General features: G+C 42.2%; 1 protein-coding gene across 12 annotated transcripts in view; it reads right to left on the bottom strand.

The window, feature by feature from the left end:
* Nucleotides 1-14,169, bottom strand: part of LOC126339612 (inter-alpha-trypsin inhibitor heavy chain H4-like) — a 173,455-nt gene that overhangs the window by 25,863 nt on the left and 133,423 nt on the right. For 4 of the 12 annotated variants that reach the window (XM_050001645.1, XM_050001648.1, XM_050001646.1 and 1 more), the window contains 2 exons: nucleotides 11,244-11,297; nucleotides 1,603-1,644 (listed from right to left, as the gene is read on the bottom strand). In XM_050001645.1, coding sequence (XP_049857602.1) covers nucleotides 1,603-1,644; nucleotides 11,244-11,297 — 96 coding nt within the window. The remainder of the gene's footprint in view (nucleotides 1-1,602; nucleotides 1,645-11,243; nucleotides 11,298-14,169) is intronic. The other 8 variants (XM_050001649.1, XM_050001655.1, XM_050001650.1 and 5 more) reach the window with 2 other exon arrangements.

Below are 14,169 nucleotides of genomic sequence, written 5' to 3' on the forward strand. Positions count from 1 at the left end.
TCCATGCCACGTCGAGATTCTGCTCTACGCCGGACGATAGGAGGTGTGACACTATATTAGGAGGCATCTGATGAGTTTTGCCACCTCAGTGTATATACCACTGGGTTACATGCTGTGTATTACTTTATTTAGTACAGACGATCGATGTTATTGGTATTAATATTTTCACAACAGTTTCTATAATAAATATGAGTACCATTCTTATGTGCCTAAGTTAGTAGGCGTGAGTTATCAGTGAACAAGTCAGAAGTGGCCTTAGAGGCGCTCTTCTACATTTCTGGTTTCCCATCAGCTGGTATTTGTCACATGTAGCTTTTTGTCTTCTGGTATCTTAAGTTCAGTTGACAGTAACATTTACTACATTATAAAGTTTAAAATCAGTATGGGAGATGTTTGTAAGCAAACTTACAGCTAGTTTTGTTCTGCACCGTACATGTCAACAAACAAATTGTCGTTTAGTCAGTTCTTAGTTAAATCCTGCTTCACGTGTTACATGCTGAGAAATGCCATATTTTCATAAATGTTTTCGTAAACATTGGATACAATGTAAAATATTTTCGCTGACAGTGAACATACAGTACGATTACTTAAAATATGGAACACGATTAGTTTATGCACACTCTTGAACGTAACAGGCATGTTATTTACTTTTCTGTTTGGTTTTTATAGTTAGAGGGATAATATTGACATTCGTGAGTATATTTTTTGTCCATAAGAATTATGTCAAGGAGATGGGGTAGTTACGTGGCAGATAAAGTTCTGTTTGATGCTGGGAGAGGAGGAGTAGATCAATGATTAACGTCCCGTCGACAGCGAGGTCATTAGAGACGGAGCACAAGCTCGGATTAGGGAAGGAAATCGGCATTGTCCTTTCAAAGAGACCATTCTGCCATTTGCCTGGAACGATTTACGGGAATCACGGAAAACCTAAATCAGGATGAACCGTAGTCCTCCCGAATGCGAGTCGTCTGATGCTGGGGTTACAGAAGAGCAAGAAGAATCAAAAATTAGAGGAGACATTAATACAGACCGTTTAGCTACTCACATTTCAAAAATGGTTCAAACACTACTACAGTAACTGACAACAGTATGAATAACGAAGTGCCAAGTGGACCAGTGGGTGCAATGTTTGTTACACACAGAGCAGGTTGGGTAGACTATTTGCCTGTGCTTGAAAAAGCTTTTAAAAGAAGTCAAACACACTATGATACTGATGTGGCTGAAAATGTGTGTTTGTATGCATGATCTAAAGTCAAACTCCTATATTTTGGGAACTGTCTTCCTTCTGTGGACAGAAGTTGAAACTGATAATTTTCTACAGATTCCTTTCTAACTTAACAGTGAATTTACTATGTATAATTATGAGTTTCTGATTATTTTTGTATGAATATTCACCACCCCATAACTCATGATTGGCGTAGAAGCAGATAATAAATTGAGCAGTTCTATTTAGTACTACTCCCTAGAATACGTTCTGATATATAATCTTTGATTGTTATGTTGGATGAAACATTTTGTCACTTTAAGGATTAATCCTATAGAAAATATCTGAGGTTATCTAAAGGAGCGGGAGCACGAGCAAGTCTTTTCTGAAACCCTTACCTGTTTGGGCGACTACGGGGCTACCGAAATTAAAACTTCGCGCTGAAACAAATGAAACTGGCATTAGAATCAGATCGGGAATAGTTTATTCTATAAGATGCTATCAAAAAGTTTCCGTTTGAGGGCGTTGCAGGAGCTTATATGCAACCCAGTGCGACTCCGATGCGAGTGTGTAAGCACCGACGTGCAGAGAAGTACTTAGTGTGGCCTTCGAACGAGAACTTTTTGATCGTTTCTTCTAATATAATCATGCACTGAAATAAAACTGTTGCTTTACTCTATTATAGCTTACATTCTCGTTACTTTCCAGAATGCAGACTGTTTAATTATTATATAATACTATATTATAATATAGTATAGAATGATACCAGAATATAAAGTTGAGATTGGGGTAGGAGGAGTAGGGGAAGTCTAATCGAGCAACATTTTGCCAGGTAACTGTAAATCGAAAATACACCCATGGGGAGCTAAGCCTATAAAGCGGCAACCAATCTTCAAAGAGAGGGCGAACATGTGCACATTTAACACAACCTAATTCGCCCCAACTGATCCGAGTTATCTTAATGAACACTGTGGCTGGTTAAATTAACTCAAGATAATTGTTGCATTAAACTGTCAAAGCTATGCAAACACTAGATTTCTACCCTCGTGTGGTTTCTTCACACAGCATTTTTTGCGATTTTTAATGTAGGAAGCTCAGTCACAACAAATGTATCGTAACTCCATTAAATTATTAAGATAAAAAGCTGCACAGCAGCAAGGTTTGTATTGTATGGTGCTTTTAATCATTGGCTCAAAAGACCATGTGCTTTAAATTTTGCTAATTTATGGAGAACATGAACCAACTTTTGTTCCATAAAACAGATCAATAGCTGTAAACTGGATGCCAATAAAAAAGAAAGAAAACATGCCGAAGACTCTTTTTAAAAAAAAAAAATTACAATGAAATGAATAGCCTCAGCTGCATACGGGCGTTGATATAAGTCAACGGGGACAGTTGAAAATGTGTACCCCCTCCGGTACTCGAACGCGGGATCACCTGTTGACATGGCAGACGCTGTATCCATCTTCTCTCTCTCTCTTTCTCTCTCACTTGCGTTTGGTCTGGGTGGACGTCACAAGACATCCGTTCAAGTATATAATTGATTTCTTTACTCAGTTTTTTTTTATTGCAGAGGGTGAACAGCCCTCTGACAGAACACGCTGAGCTACCGTGCCGGCTTCCAGCTGAGCTCCCGAGGACAGTGCGACTGCAGGGACTTATCTCTGGTACGCCTCCCGTGAGACCAACATTCGCAACTTATTGTCCCGCACTTTATTTATAGTGTCCCTGCCCATTATACTCATTACTCGCAGCTTTACTGCCGATTACCGTAATAGTTCGGGCACTGTTTGTGCATCCGCACAGAAGATGGCCAGTTGGCCGGTGAGCCAATTTCTGCATCCAACGTTGCTTCTAAGTCTAAATTGTCGAAGATATTCTGAAAAATTATTGCGACAAGCTCTTCTGTTGACTTCCATGCTCTCTTCGCTGATTGGCAGCAATTCTGTGTCCGTAGCTAGACAACGTGCTTATCCCACTTATGATTATCTGGGAAACATCTGTACAGTTCGTCGAAACCCTTCTCTTCTTTAGCAGTGCTACCATTTTTTCTTTCAGTCTCTGTGTGTCAAATGCCAAAGGCCAATGCACAGCAATAGATTCTTCTCCTGTAGGCTGGAGGTACAAAACTACCCTGTTATATGGCTTTCAGTCTGCTGTAAAATGTTTAAATAACATTAATACTGCCCGCTCATGTATAAACTTCCAAGATAATGTCAGGATGTCACGTAATAATTACTTTCGTGAATTTGTAAGTTGGTTACAGTACAATGTCGGTGTGCATGGTCCCAGGTGAGGTGTAAAACTTTGTGTCGTGCCACCATCAAGAGTACACGAGTGGGTCTTCGTCTCCGGAAGCCCATATCGATAATTTGTCGTTGAATGGTTCGCACGCTGACACTTTTTGATGGCCCATCATTGAAATCGGCAGCAATCTGCGGAAGGGTTGCACTTCTGTCACGTTCAACGATTATCTTCAGCCGTCTTTGGTCCAGTTCTTGCAGTATCTTTTTCCGGCCACAGCGATGTAAGAGATCTGATGTTTTACCGGATTCCTGACATTCACGGCACACGCGTGAAATGGTCGTAGGGGAAAATCCCCACTTCATCGCTACTTGGAGATGTTTTGTCCCATCGCTCGTGCGCCGACTATAATACCACGTTCAAATTCACTTAAATGTTTGTAAACTGCCATTGTAGCAGCAGTAACCAATCTAAAAACTGCGCCAGACACTTTTTTGTCTTATAGGCGTTGCCGACCGAAGCACCATATTATGCCTGTTTAGGTATCTCTCTGTTTGATTAGGTATGTCTATACTAGCTTCTTTGGCGCTTCAGTGTATAACTGTCGTGGAGCTATCGTAGTGTATGACAGCATGTAGAGGCTCTCTAAAGTGAGAGAACGTCTGTAGTCCGACAACACGTGTTTGTAGTTTGACACTGTTTCAACATTTACTGAAGAAATTAGAGTGTACCCTATGACGTCTTTTAGTTTCAAAAACGAACCTAAAACATCGTAACACGAAATTTTACAAATGAGCACTACGTTCGATGCAATATTAGTACAATACAACGAGATTTTTGTTTCTGTAGCCATAGCTGGTACAAGCTAACAACAGTAAGCGATGCAACGATGACAATAAGCAGATGAACTATTATTCTTTTCAGCATGTACAGATGCATTCTTGATGAGCATTGACGCGTCTTTTGGCAGAGGCACCTGCATTGTTCGTTCTTGTCAATATAAAAGGGTTGAATTTTTGATACATAAATGGACGTTAAACAAACATCTAAAAAGATGACTTAAAATTTTAAAAATGACATCATCTTTGAAAAATTAAATACAGTACGGTACTGTTATGAAGAAAGAAAAAAAAGTAAATTCACATTTCTATAGTCAGAATATTGGGTATTTTAATGTTTAGCTGATAAGAAAAGGAATATTACATGTCAACAAAGTCTGGGCATTATTAATAAGCTATAATACAATGAAATGAAGTTGACGATCGACTGAGTGACGCAACTGCTACATGAGTATGCTGTCCTACTAAGGAGGAGGAAGACATTTGTATTTAACCTCCCGTCGACATTAGAAACGGAGCATAATGTCGGACCAAGGATGGATGTGGGAGGAAATCGGCCATGTCCTTTCAAAGGAAAGATCGCGGCATTTGGCTGAAATGGTTTAGTGAAATCACGGAAAACCCATGTCAGGGTGGCCGTACACGGGTTTGAACCGCCGTCCTTCCGAATGTGAATCCAGTGTGCTAACACTGCTCCACCTTGGTCGGTGCAGCCCCATTGACAAGGATAGCCACGGTGAGATTTACGTCTCGGACGTATTGCATTCCTAGGTAACGTCGCTTGTTGCCCACATCTTCATAAACACTAAATGGCTACTACCAGTTAGCATTTACATCAATAATGCACGACATGGTATGGCATTAATTGTCCAGGAGTCGAGTGATATGGCATGACTGATATTTGGAGTGATAATGATGGCTTGAATGTGATAGGTTGACAGTGACTTTGACATGAGTGGTCTCAATACCTTTGCAGCCACAACTACTTCCTGTGTTTCCATACTTCGTACCTGTCAAGTGTACCCAGGTTCTGGATGTGCCGGTTTCAGACTGACGACGGAAAAAATGAAAATTTGTTGCCAGGACCTTGTATCGCTCGAGAAGGGGTGGGTCGCTCGCTTCACGTTGCATATCAGCAACCGTAAAGAAGTGCTGAGTCTGTAAAGTCAAGCTGCTCGGTATTAGCCGAGCGGTCTGAGGTGCTGCAGTCATGGACTGTGCGGCTGGGCCTGGCCTCCCTCGGGCATGGGTGTGTGTGTGTTTGTCCTTAGGATAATTAAGTAGTGTGTAAGCTTAGGGACTGTTGACCTTAGCAGTTAAGTTCCATAAGATTTCACACACATTTCTTTGTAAAGTCAGGTTTCCACATGCAACCAGAGTGTCGCCACAGCAATTGACATGGCGGCTGAAACGGCAGTGGCGCTATTTCCACCCGCTCCTGTCAGTCGTATTGGAACTGTTTGCAGTACCACGTTAGCTGAGATCTTTCGAACGGACATTGGTGTTGTCATTCAGGTTATGTTATTACCGAGCGAAGAATTCAATGAGAAGATGACAAAGTACAATTATTGTATCTGGATATTAAATTTACACACAAACTGTATAAAGGCAGCAAACAAAATAATGGACCTAGTACTCTTGACGAATACCCACACATGAAGTACTTTGAGATAAAGAAAATTAATTTCTAGTATCAGAGAGAGTGTGATTCGAGCTCTATTACATTTAAGATGCAGTCCCGGCTCAAGTAAAACTAGAAGTGACATCAATATTTGACATCTGACTTGTTTCCAATATTTAGACCATCACCACGTTCTCAAAAGTGCAGTCTCAAAGGTTTCGTATGATATGTTGTGTGCTACTTACGATGCTAGACTAGGACTAGATTGAAAGCTAATATTTTTTATTCTTGCACCCCAGATCATTATACGTGTCTGATTGGACAGTTCATACAGTAAACAGTTGTTTAAAATCACGTGTTAAAACTATTAAAATACAGAACTGAATGAAAAGTCCACTTTAATTGCATTTATTTAAATCCATTAGGGAGTGGCACAGCCGGTTTCGCAATTTTTAAGTTGCATCTTTTGGTATATAAAAATGCTATGTCGTGTTATACCATGTGGTTGTTGTTGTTGTTGCGGTCTTCAGTTCAGAAGATGCAACTTAAAAATTGCGAAACTGAATACCTCAGAGTAGCAGATGGCTTGGCTGGGCAAAGGTCTCACTCTCTTCAATTGATAAGAGCCATCATAAATGAAGAATATCGCGTCTGTGCTAAAAATCAAGAACTGCTATCACTTTAGCATTTAAAATATATTACTCCTCAAGTTACAGACAATAAGCCTCGTAAATGTTATCCAAAATGCATTGGATCGGAAAGCCGGCACGCTCGTGCGACAGGAATATATAATGTTCACACACAATTTTTAAAGATATGAAAACAATTTATTGAGCGAATGGGACTTTCGTGAGAACAAAATAAAATAACTTAAATGACGGGAACAATTAAAATTTGGGAATGTTGAAAAGGGGATTTACTATGAAGAGATGATATCTTCAAAACTTCTAAAATGCATACATGGTGAAAATGTTTTGCCTCTACTGACATCCAACCCTCCAAGCGCTCTGAATTTTATTACTCGCCAGCGGTATCAATGCTGTTTGCAAAAAGTAATGTGTTCATTTTGTAGTATAAAACGTCACATGGCGGAAGTCTGTAACTCCGTGTCCAAGATAATGCGGACAGCACGCCATTTGGAAGTATGGAGTCAGATTCCGAAGATAACGAACAATATGTAGGTCCGGACGTGTGGCATGTGCAGGTGGTTTTATCTGTTTTGGATCCGTTGTTGACTTCGGAAGTGGCGATTAAAAACATTACAACCACATTCCAAATCGGCACGGGATCCCTTATAAGGATAATTAATTTGCCAGCTTACAGGCAGCTAGATTCACAGCCACTCCAATCTTCCGCAAATGAATTGAGAAGTCACATTAACTGTTTTGCTCTACAATAAAATATAGCGAGTATTCCCTGACTGCTTACATATCTGTGGACCTTTTAACGCACTGGGCTTAGAAGTGCACAACTCTAGCAAGCAGATTGTACCTTCTTCCACAATGCACACTTCAATGTCTCGATATTGCTTTACCAGCTATGTAGCACACTTAAGACTGAAACAATCGGTAGTGCCCATGTTTTGTAAAGCACGAAATGAGTCTTTGCTTAATGTGACAAACTGTGAGTAGAGCTTCAGTGGGAGTCCTGACACTGGTTGCAAACAGTTTAGGGACTCCCCTGACTGCTCTAGTAAAAAACCTGATATATCTTTAAGAAGTTATAGATATTTCAAGTCAGCAATGAAACACTTTCTCTTCAGTCTTCAGTGGCTGACAATTATCCCTTTCCAGGGATGGAGGATATTAAGCCAAATTTATCAGGAGCACCATTTTTGTGAAGAAGCTTACTTGCAGTTATCACTGAACTTCAAACGCATGCTGTTAATCAACACACAATCAGGCCTGCTTTCAATCTGACCGTCTAGCATTTGGAATATGCTGTGCGTCAGCTGTTTTCCAGTGCTACGTGGAGAGGCTAACTTAGGAAGTTCCAGAAACTGCCAATTTCTTAGATGACAATTTTGTCATGACAAAAAACAGCCAACCTGCAATGCAACTAGAATAAGTGAATATCTATCTGTTTATCTGGAGTCGAATACTTGAGCGATATTTTAGCGCTTCCGTTCCACAACACGTGACGTGAAGGAAATCCAAAAGTTAGCAGTGCTGCAGAACGTCAGACAGGTAGGATCAGTGCTGTGACAACAAAAATACTATCGCATGTTCATCCATCATGCAGATGCTATCCCGGAACCATTATGCAACCTACTGCGTGAAAACTTCCACTGAAACTGGTCATCTGGCTGTGAAAAAGCCTTCCAAGGCGTAAATCGGTCTCTCCGGCAACGAACGTGTTTGATGGCCTGTGACCCGAAAAAACTATTAATTCTAGCAGCTGGTGCACTGGACTACGATCTCCGGACCTTTAGCCCCCATGTGGTATATGAAGTACAGCGAGCTATTGGCTTGACTGTAAAAACGCTGATACCCGTACGGCGTAGTTATAGCCAGAGTCAAAAGCAGTCCCTGAGGATTATATTCGCCATAAAAAGTTTTCATGGTTACGTATAGGGACAATGATATGAGGATCTCACAGACCACAAACCAATGCTGCCCTTGTTCAACACAACTGCGGGCATAACTGCCAAAACGACAAGACAAATCCACTACTTGGCCATGTATTTATCAGAATAAACTTATGATACCCAGTACCGTTCTACGATGTGGGATGCCAATGCAGACGCACTTACTCGGCTCCCAATGGTGCAAGATCTGCACTTCAACAATGCATCTGAAGTTTGTTTCCACACGGACTGTGAATCAAAAGCGGTAGTCCCATAATTCCCCATCAACGCCAAATGGGTCACCACATGAAGTCAGAAGACGTCAATCTCCGACACGTCTTGAGGCGTGTGCAACACTGTTGGCCAGGATATACGAAATTCCTGCTGAACACCGGCCGGGGTGACAGAGCGGTTCTAGACGCTACAGTCTGGAACCGCGTGACCGCTACGGTCGCAAGTTCGAATCCTGCCTCGGGCATGGATGTGTGTGATGTCCTTAGGTTAGTTAGGTTTAAGTAGTTCTAAGTTCTAGGGGACTGATGACCTTAGAAGTTAAGTCCCATAGTTCTCAGAGCCATTTGAAATTCTGCTAAACCAAGAAATGCTTCTTTCGTGGCATCGATGTTAAACGGGGCCATCCTTCTGGCGACATACTGATAAGGATATTGAACATAAGCTTGCAGCGAAGTGCAGTCGACTAGCTCTGGAACGCAAATATTTCCCATGGCTACCATCAACGAAATATTTGAAAAGACTTTGCAGACGATCCCCTACGATCACATTGGCCATACTAGTAGATATGGGGTGAGTGAATTCCCTTACATTTATTGACTCCTATGCTCTCGACATCGAGGGCCAAAAGCATATAATTATTAGTAGGGAGTCCAGTGCAGTTTCTGATGCAAAGTAGGTCACTAATGACACTATCGATGATAATCGGGTTTACCGACCACTACACCTCCCTCTATGACGTCATACGCATTTGCCATATTTCCCCCAACCCTCTGACATACGCCTATTTATAGAACGGTGGGAAAGTTAAGGTTCCTCTCACTCCCATGACATCACTGACCAAATAGAGTAGTTGTTCTAAGCATAAAGGAAGATTCAAACATCTAAGATGAGAATTCCCGTATTGGCTGTAGTAGGGCACTTGTGCTAAATACAGGATGGTTACTGATAGTTCCCCTGACAGCACTGTGAAAGTAGATCACTTTTTATAAGTATAGAATCCAGGATGGCCCATATGGGATACTGACATAGTCACTACGATGTCCAAAATGCTAAGTAAGAGGGAAGTAACCAGTCTGCTGACCCACTTAACATGTTTTACCAAAGCTACCATTCGCTCTGATGCAAGTGACTTTTAATGGAAGTCATATAACTTACAGATGTCTACTGTTTTCCCCTCTGTTATCATTCTAAGTTTAAGTTTGGTAGGAAATTCAAAATGGTCATGTCACAGAGCATCATCTAACTCCAATTCCGACCCGAAAGCCCACCTTTCCCCCTAAGTCTAATACGTGCCCTCCTGATGTTACAGTTGAAACAGGTTGTCCTGGAGCTTACTTTAAACCGTATAGTTGTCAGTATCGCGTGCTGTAACATGTTCTAAATCCACTAATGCTATGTTTAGACAATGTTGAAGTTTAAATAATTCCCCTCCTCAACACGCTGACACCACCGTTTAAACAATTTAACACCTCAGCGGCTACATTAAATTTCACTCCACAGAGCTCACTTCTCCTACAATTACAACTTAAACTGGAAGAAAAAAAAATTGTTCAAATGGCTCTGAGTACTATGGGACTTAGCTTCTCAGGTTATCAGTCCCCTAGAACTTAGAAGAACTTAAACCTAACCAACCTAAGGACATCACACACATCCACGCCCGAGGCAGGATTCGAACCTGCGACAGTAGCGGTCACGTGGTTCCAGACTGTAGCGCCTAGAACCGCTCGATAAATTGGAAGAACCACATAGAGAATGTAGCGTGGAAAACTAACCAAAGACTGTGTTTTATTGGCAGGACTTAGAAAATGGAACAGGTTTACTAAGGAGACTGCCTACACCACGTTTGTCTGTCCTCTTTTGGAATACTGCTGTGCGGTGTGGGATCCTTACTAGATAGGATTGACGGAGTACAGCGAAGAAGTTCAAAGAAGGGCAGTACGCTTTGTATTATGGCTAAATATGGGAGAGAGTCTCACCGTAATGATACAAGCTTCGGGACGGATGTCATTAAAACAAAGGCGTTTTTCGTTGAGAAGCAATCATCTCATGAAATTCCAGTCATCGATTTTCTCCTCAAAAATGCGAAAATATTTAGATGACGTCGACCTACATAGGGAGAACCGATCACCACGATAAAATAAGGGAAATGAAAGCTCTTACCGAAAGGTAAAGGTGATCGTTCTTCCCGCACGCTGTACGAGTTTGGAATAATAGAGGATTGTGAATGTGATTCGATGAACCCTCTGCCAGGCACTTAAATGTGATTTGTAGAGTATCTATGTAGATGTAGAAGTAGAAGAAAGAAGAGGCTTAGTCCTTCAGTCGAAACTAAGAACAAAGAAGAAATAGAGTCGTCCTCAATCCGAAGTTTGGTAGAAGCCCCACAATGTTTTAATACCCATTAAATTACAGGAGATGCGCGCATTAATCTTCCTCGGCCCTCTGAACTGGCTCACCCATTCAGTTATCCGGGCAGGTACCGATTACCGTGCATTCTGAACCACGAAATGATACGCTATATGTCGATAAACTTACCTGTGACGGGATCTGGGTCGATATCTAGGGCGTCATCGTCATCAAAACTCAAATCTGAAACATATGGAATTGGCTTTAGAATAAGATCCAAAGCACCCTGCTCTTACACACATAATGCAATGAAACAGAATTGAGGCGTTCCTTGGAACAGCGACTTAACTGGAATATGTTGATATCGAGATATGGAGCATTAAACGTTTTAAATAGTACTTTTATGAATTTCAAACTCTTGTGTAAGGACTATATTTCAGTCACATATGAATGAAATGCCATGGTTCACCTGAAGGTGGACCAAAGGGCCATATGATCTTTTCTGCTCCTTATCTTCGCAGATATACAGGGTGTTACAAAAAGGTACGGCCAAACTTTCAGGAAACATTCCTCACACACAAATAAAGAAAAGATTTTATGTGGACATGTGTCCGCAAACGCTTAATTTCCATGTTAGAGCTCATTTTAGTTTCGTCAGTACGTACTGTACTTCCTCGATTCACCGCCAGTTGGCCCAATTGATGGAAGTTAATGTTGACTTCGGTGCTTGTGTTGACATGCGACTCATTGCTCTACAGTACTAACATCAAGCACATCAGTACGTAGCATCAACAGGTTAGTGTTAATCACGAACGTGGTTTTGCAGTCAGTGCAATGTTTACAAATACGGAGTTGGCAGATGCTCATTTGATGTATGGATTAGCACGGGGCAACAGCCGTGGCGCGGTACGTTTGTATCGAGACAGATTTCCAGAACGAAGGTGTCCCGACAGGAAGACGTTCGAAGTCATTAATCGGCGTCTTGGGGAGCACGGAAAATTCCAGTCTATGACTCGCGACTGGGGAAGACCTAAAACGACGAGGACACCTGCAATGGGCGAGGCAATTCTTCGTGCAGTTGACGATAACCCTAATGTCAGCGTCAGAGAAGTTGCTGCTGTACAGGGTAACGTTGACCACGTCACTGTATGGAGAGAGCTACGGGAGAACCAGTTGTTTCCGTACCTCGTACAGCGTGTGCAGGCACTATCAGCAGCTGATTGGCCTCCATGGGTACACTTCTGCGAATGGTTCATCCAACAGTGTGTCAATCCTCATTTCAGTGCAAATGTTCTCTTTACGGATAAGGCTTCATTCCAACGTGATCAGCTTTTCACAGCCAACTTGTGTGGGCTGACGAGAATCCGCACGCAATTGTGCAATCACGTCATCAACACAGATTTTCTGTGAACGTTTTGGCAGCCATTGTTGGTGATGTCTTGATTGGGCCCCATGTTCTTCCACCTACGCTCAATGGAGCACGTTATCATGATTTCATACAGGATACTCTACCTGTGCTGCTAGAACATGTGCCTTTACAAATACGACACACCATGTGGTTCATGCATGATGGAGCTTCTGCACATTTCAGTCGAAGTGTTCGTACGCTTCTCAACAACAGATTCGGTGACCGATGGATTGGTAGAGGCGGGCCAATTCCATTGCCTCCACGCTCTCCTGACCTCAACCCTCTTGACTTTCATTTATGGGGGCATTTGAAAGCTCTTGTCTAAGGAACCCCGGTAGCAAAATTAGAGACTCTTCGTGCTCGTATTGTGGATGGCTGTGATACAATACGCCATTCTCCAGGGCTGCATCAGCGCATCAGGGATTCCATGCGACGGAGGGTGGATGCATGTATCTTCGCTAACAGAGGACATTTTGAACATTTCCTGCAACAAAGTGTTTGATGTCACGCTGTTACGTTCTGTTGCTGTGTGTTTCCATTCCATGATTAATGTGATTTAAAGAGAAGTAATAAAATGAACGCTAACATGGAAAGTGAGCGTATCCGAACACATGTCCACATAACATATTTTCTTTCTTTGTGTGTGAGGAATGTTTCCTGAAAGTTTGGCCGTACCTTTTTGTAACACCCTGTACACGCATGAAGAAAAGTGCTATGCATCTGGGGCGCCCTGTATGGGAAAAAAGGAAGAAACTGGACGTCAAGTTCTTGGGTCTCAGGAAGAGAGAAATCTGAAACCCTAAGATTCTTAGTTCCACCTGACAATTAGTGATTTGCGTTTGTTACTTTGTCAGCACTTCCAGAATGAGATTTTCACTCTGCAGCGGAGTGTGCGCTGATATGAAACTTCCTGATAGATTAAAAATGTGTGCACAGACCGAGACTCGAACTCGGGACCTTTGCCTTCTCGAGTAAGTGCTCTTCCATTTTTTAAATTTTTTTTTCGTGTTCTTTGTTGATCGTTGGGTTTGGTCACTGCGGACGTCACATGATATCCGGTAAAGCTCGTTTGTTGGTCCTTTCACTCAGTTTTTTATTACAGAGGCCGACCAGCTCTCTGACCGAACACGCTGAGCTACCGTGCCGGCGTTATATGAGCTACCGAAGCACGACTCACGCCCGGTCCTCACAGCTTTACTTCTGCCAGTATCTCGTCTTCTACCTTCCAAACTTTGCAGAAGCTCTCCTGCGAACCTTGCAGAACTAGCACTCCTGAAAGAAAAGATACTGCGGAGACATAGCTTAGCCACAGCCTGGGGATGTTTCCAGAATGAGATTTTCACTCTGCAGCGGAGTGTGCGCTGATATGAAACAATTCTGCAAGGTTCGCAGGAGAGCTTCTGTAAAGATTGGAAGGCAGGGGACGAGATACTGGCAGAAGTACAGCTGTGAGGACCGGGCGTGAGTCGTTCTTCAGTACCTCAGATGGTAGAGCACTTTCCCGCGAAAGGCAAAGGTCCCGAGTTCGAGTCTCGGTCGGTGCACACAGTTTTAATCTTCCAGGAAGTTTTGTCAGCACTTGTATTGCTGGGCAAAGCGTATGAGTCATTCAAAGTTGTAAGTCTTTGTAGATCGTGACGTTTACAGTCGTCCGTAAACGCTGTAGGCATAGATTTAGAGGAAGAGTGGAACACCACATTATGCCTG

Source organism: Schistocerca gregaria, chromosome 1 (assembly GCF_023897955.1).
Source record: "Schistocerca gregaria isolate iqSchGreg1 chromosome 1, iqSchGreg1.2, whole genome shotgun sequence".
NCBI lineage: Eukaryota > Metazoa > Arthropoda > Insecta > Orthoptera > Acrididae > Schistocerca > Schistocerca gregaria.